The sequence below is a fragment of the Anarrhichthys ocellatus genome, unplaced genomic scaffold (genome assembly GCF_004355925.1).
Source record: "Anarrhichthys ocellatus isolate YVR2014 unplaced genomic scaffold, GSC_Weel_1.0 scaffold46, whole genome shotgun sequence".
Lineage (NCBI taxonomy): Eukaryota > Metazoa > Chordata > Actinopteri > Perciformes > Anarhichadidae > Anarrhichthys > Anarrhichthys ocellatus.
The window spans coordinates 1574958-1579696 of NW_022280076.1; the positions used below are offsets into that span (position 1 = coordinate 1574958).

Below are 4739 nucleotides of genomic sequence, written 5' to 3' on the forward strand. Positions count from 1 at the left end.
GAGAGAAAGAGGGGGAAAAATTTGGTGGCAGTTACAGGGAAAAAGAAAATATTTTGGGATGAGAATGAACAGCCCTCTGTGAACAGTTTAAAATTACAACAATATGGCTGCACAGACGATCCCACAGTTACACTCTTGAAATTGCAGATAAAGGGTGGCTGAAGACATATGCAGAGATGGAGAGGGGGGTGGGTGGGTGGGGGGGGGGGGCGGTAGATAAGTACATGGTGAGACAGAATACCAAGAAGCAGAAGCAGGGTGATAAAACCCCTACCACACCGCTGAGAATAATTTGGCCAAGGATCATTACCTTGGTCTCTGTGTCGCTGATCTGTTTCTCCTCCTTCTCCTCCCCGTCCAGCATACAAAGAGCTTTAGCCCTCCTCCTGCTCCCCCTCTCCCTGGCCTTTGGGTATCCCTCCAAGTCCACAGGAGGCACTGTGTGCCGCAACACTTCAGGCTTCCTCTGCGGCGCTCTGATGATGCGCAGATTGCTGGTGTAGATGATTATCTTGCCGAAGTCCAACACTGAGGACTGACGAAAACAGAACGCGTCAGATATAATCCTACATCAGTTACAACAACAACAACAACTGATGCATCCTAGGATTAAATATTTTCATTAGCATCTAGTTGTGTTAGAGATTTCTGACAACTCCCAGATTCCATCCTTGGAACTGAGAGAGAGTGCCCACATTTAGCTGTGGGCTTTATGTGTGGGTGAGAAGAGGTTTTCTAGTTGAATGCAGATGAAGAGTCACATCCCTTGCGCAGAACACAACATGCTTTGTAGCTGAGAAATTGGAAACTACAGTACTTTCTCTTTTAACACAGATTTTCAGTGTATTATCTAAATCTGGATAACTTCTACAGTCTGACACATTTTATGTACACATGCTTGTACCTTCAACTCTTTTTTCAAAGAACCAGATATTTTTTGTTTGTTTATCTTTTGTACTGATGATTTAACTGGAAGACTTTCATATTGATCCAAGCCGTGGAAGTGCTCCAATGGTGGGTCAATTAATATGGGGAGAGCGAATCAGAAAAATGATTGCTTATGGACAAAATTAATCAGATTCTAACTTCCACATCCATATCAGCAGGGCTGCATTGTTGATTACCACTCAGTGATTACTTTGCTAAGCCCTGATATTTCTGACTTTCCAAAAAAAACTTTAAAAAAAAAAGTATCTGATAGGTTTCATTTTTTCAAACATTCAGAAATTAAAATCAGATAAAGTGCATGGCATTTTGCCAGTGAATCTCCCTTATTATGAAAAACAGAGAGAAAGCATTGGAGTCATATACATCAGGGAGGAACTCATTAGACTTTGCACAGGGTGCTCCTCTAGGACCACTGTGCCATTCTTTCAATAATGCCCTGAAAGGATAAACTAAATCCAGATTGCTGTTTCCAACTGATAAATGTGATAAATACTGGCCTTGGTCACCAGGGCCATGCATGCCTTTGTTTAGAGGATAAAAGAATGAAACTGACACTAAGCCAGCAGGCGATGTCGCTGACCCCCGCCTGTTGCACTAATGAAGCCACTACCACAGCGGCTCAGCAAGGCTTTTTCCTTTGAGATGAACAATTTTGTAGTTCAACTTAAATTGCTGTACAATTTTATCACAGAAAAGCAAGCAGTTGGTGCTTTAATTACCAAAGGATTATTCTTATATTCTATTGTAAAGTTTTGTTTGCTTGTTCTGTTCTAAAGATGTATGAATTCATTATTAAATTACTTTGCGTCAGCTGGTAATTGCGTATGTTTATTTTGTCGTGTCTGTTTGATTTTCAGAATATGTTCCATGCAAAGCTCTGTGGGGTTTCAAAAAAAAAAAGAAATCTTCCAAGGAGCTGTGATACTTTCTTATTATAATTCCCTCTATACAAGTATACCCACTGAGACCTTGCATAGTGATCATGCTTCACAATTAGTAACTCAAAATCATGATTTAAAAGGTGTTAACAGGCTTTTTCTGTAGGTGTTGTTAGAAATAGCAGACAATTCTAAACAGCACATCCATAAATAACTACATACGTATGTTGAACTGACAATTTTTCTGGTTCTACATCACAATCTCCAATACCAAACTGTGTTTTTTTAAGATTACAATTAAGTAAACTGTTGATGTTGATGAACATTGTAATCAGCATTCAACAGAATCGTATCGTTTCTGATTTCTGCTTTACTGTACTGGAGAATGAATTAGGACTATAAAGATAGGTCTCAGTACTTCAGACAACAGTTGACACTTTTAAAAATCAGCATTATTGCTTACTTTAGCATCTCCCTCTACTTCCTCAGTCTGGCCTGCAGCAGGCTTGTAGATTCCCATTCCTCTGTACACGTTTATTCTCTGGGCAATGAGCCCCGTTGGAGGATACACACCTGGGTATACAGAACAAAACATGTTGTCAGGATAGAGTGATAACTTGTACTGGACATTTGAGACTAGGGTCCAGGTTTTATCCACAAACAGCATGCATTTCCCATACTTTGATATGCTGAGAGAGAACAGCCTCCCAATTCTACTAACTGTGATCATCAAGGCTAGCTGTGTTAGCATAGCATCCTAGCCTTTCCAAATCCTCCGTCTTAACAACATTCAACGTCAAATCATGTATTTCAGTAAGTGGTGCATTCTCACTAGAAATTACTAAATATAAGTATTACACTTCAGTTAGATATCTCAATTAGTGAGCTTTAGAGGTGCTGGTAGGCTTTGGAAAGCAGTTTCCCCCTGTTTTCAGTCTCTATGCTAAGCTAAGCTAAGTGGCTGCTGTCTGCTGCTTAATTTGTAGCTACTGTACAAATATAAGGGTGGTATCAATCTTCTCATTTAACTCTCTGCAACAAAGCAAATACACTTATTTACCTTTAATGTCAAATCTATTAACAGAACACTATACACTATTTCTAACAATGTTTTGAATATGTGCATTCTCACTACAGTATAAACTTACTAAAATAGCTTCGCATTTCATCTTTGAAATTGGTAGCGTTCCAACTGACAAAATGGTGATCTGTTGTATCATTTGCACTCAGGAATCAGCTAGATATTAGATTTGGCTAGATTTACTCCATCATCAGAGCAGAGAAAATGTCTTTCTTGTACAACTGGGAGAGAGAAACAACAGGTTTCAGCTCAGCATGTGATTATTCGCCTATAGACCATGTCTTACTGATTGCAGATGACAGTATGATAAGTGCACGTATAGGTGGGCTATTGAACCTCTAATTGCGTGGCTTTGAGATGTGTCCCATCATCATCACAAAGATTGCTGTAACACTTTGTACTTGAGATGTTTGTAAGCATACTGACAATTCTACTGTGCACACACGATTACAAACACACTGTACAGCAAAGTCTCAATCACACACAGCCATCATATTCCTATGAAACCAAAATTATTTCATGGAAAACCCTCCAACGCATAGGCTGGAGTACCGTACACACATGTAATATACCCATCTTGTTGGTCTCCCTGGTTACTGGCTTACAGCCCACACAAACAGATCTCAGTGCAGTCACGCATATAACGTCAGACACAGTGGTAGGGTGTTATACAATGAGAAAAACCCACCCGGTTGGTCCCCATGAGCCTCCTCAAACCCACAGAGCTGCTCCACCTCCAAGTGGCTGGGAGGGATCTTGCGGTGAACGAAGCTGTGAGGGTATTTCTCTTCTGGACTGTCCAGCTCTTGACCGTCCTCATACACGTGCTTCAGCACCCGACCGCTGTAGGACGACGCCAGCTTGAACCTCACCTGTTGTTTTGAGTTGAAGTTGACATGTTTATAATCCACGGTTTTACATGCTGAGAAGGTGCAGTGGCATGTAAACTGCTGTTAAGATACTTATTTGCATAGCTTGATAGCATACAAAAGAAGATTTATGGGTAGAAATAAAAAACTACTGGGGGGTGCATACATTTGCAGCATGTCAACATACAAGCTAACATCCTGCTTTATTCAGTTTGCAGTTTGACATCAGGTGCAATTAGAAGCTGAGAAACATCTTCAAGCACACCAGCTTCAGCTAGTTGTGTAATATAAAGCCACATGCTGTAAATAACTCACCTTTCTGGGCTTGGTGCCTTCATAGCGTTGATTCAGTTTTCTCTGGAGTTCCTCCATGTTGGCTGATTGAGGAGGGGACGTCGAGAGAGATCGTCAGTCTATCCAAGGAGTTCCTTACCTGGGGCGGACACCGTGGTCCCTGGTGCGATGAAAAGAATGTGAGGATGGATGGATGAAAGAATGGATTGATATACAGCTTGATTGAAGAACGTGGGTACAAGAGCCCGACAGAAGAGATGCGTGTAAGGAGTGGGTGGACGACTAGATGAGATAAAGCTCTCTCCGTGTGGTGTGCCTCCTGAGTTTGGAAGTACCTGCTGTTTTAAGGGACCACCTTTTTTAGCTCCCTGTGCTAAATTATTCAAAGATGGATCGTGTGTACAAAAGGGGGGTTGAGAAACCAGAAGCTCCGGCATCAAATAATTATGATCCCCAGAATAGAAGGTAGTTGGAACCGTGTGTGTGTGTGTGTGTGTGTGTGTGTTTGTGTGGGTGTGTTTGTGTGTGGGGGAGTTGTTAGATGTTGTAGGACTGCTTGTCATTGGACTGGAGCCGAGTGCATCAGTGTGGAGAAGTAAACACAACACTTGATGTCTGTTGCCGTCAAACTGAAAACCTTCACCAAAATATATTTATGATTACGGCGTT

At 41.3% G+C, this 4739-nt stretch overlaps 1 protein-coding gene across 1 annotated transcript in view; it reads right to left on the reverse strand.

Annotated features, from left to right (window-relative positions):
- The window catches only part of grxcr2 (glutaredoxin and cysteine rich domain containing 2), a 7048-nt gene extending 2523 nt beyond the window's left edge, over positions 1–4525 (reverse strand). Inside the window, exons 1-4 of the mRNA XM_031869275.1 lie at positions 4092–4525; positions 3596–3779; positions 2290–2399; positions 311–535 (exon numbers count right to left, since the gene is read on the reverse strand). Coding sequence (XP_031725135.1) covers positions 311–535; positions 2290–2399; positions 3596–3779; positions 4092–4148 — 576 coding nt within the window. The 5' untranslated portion in view covers positions 4149–4525. The remainder of the gene's footprint in view (positions 1–310; positions 536–2289; positions 2400–3595; positions 3780–4091) is intronic.
- Between the last annotated feature and the right edge of the window lie 214 nt (positions 4526–4739).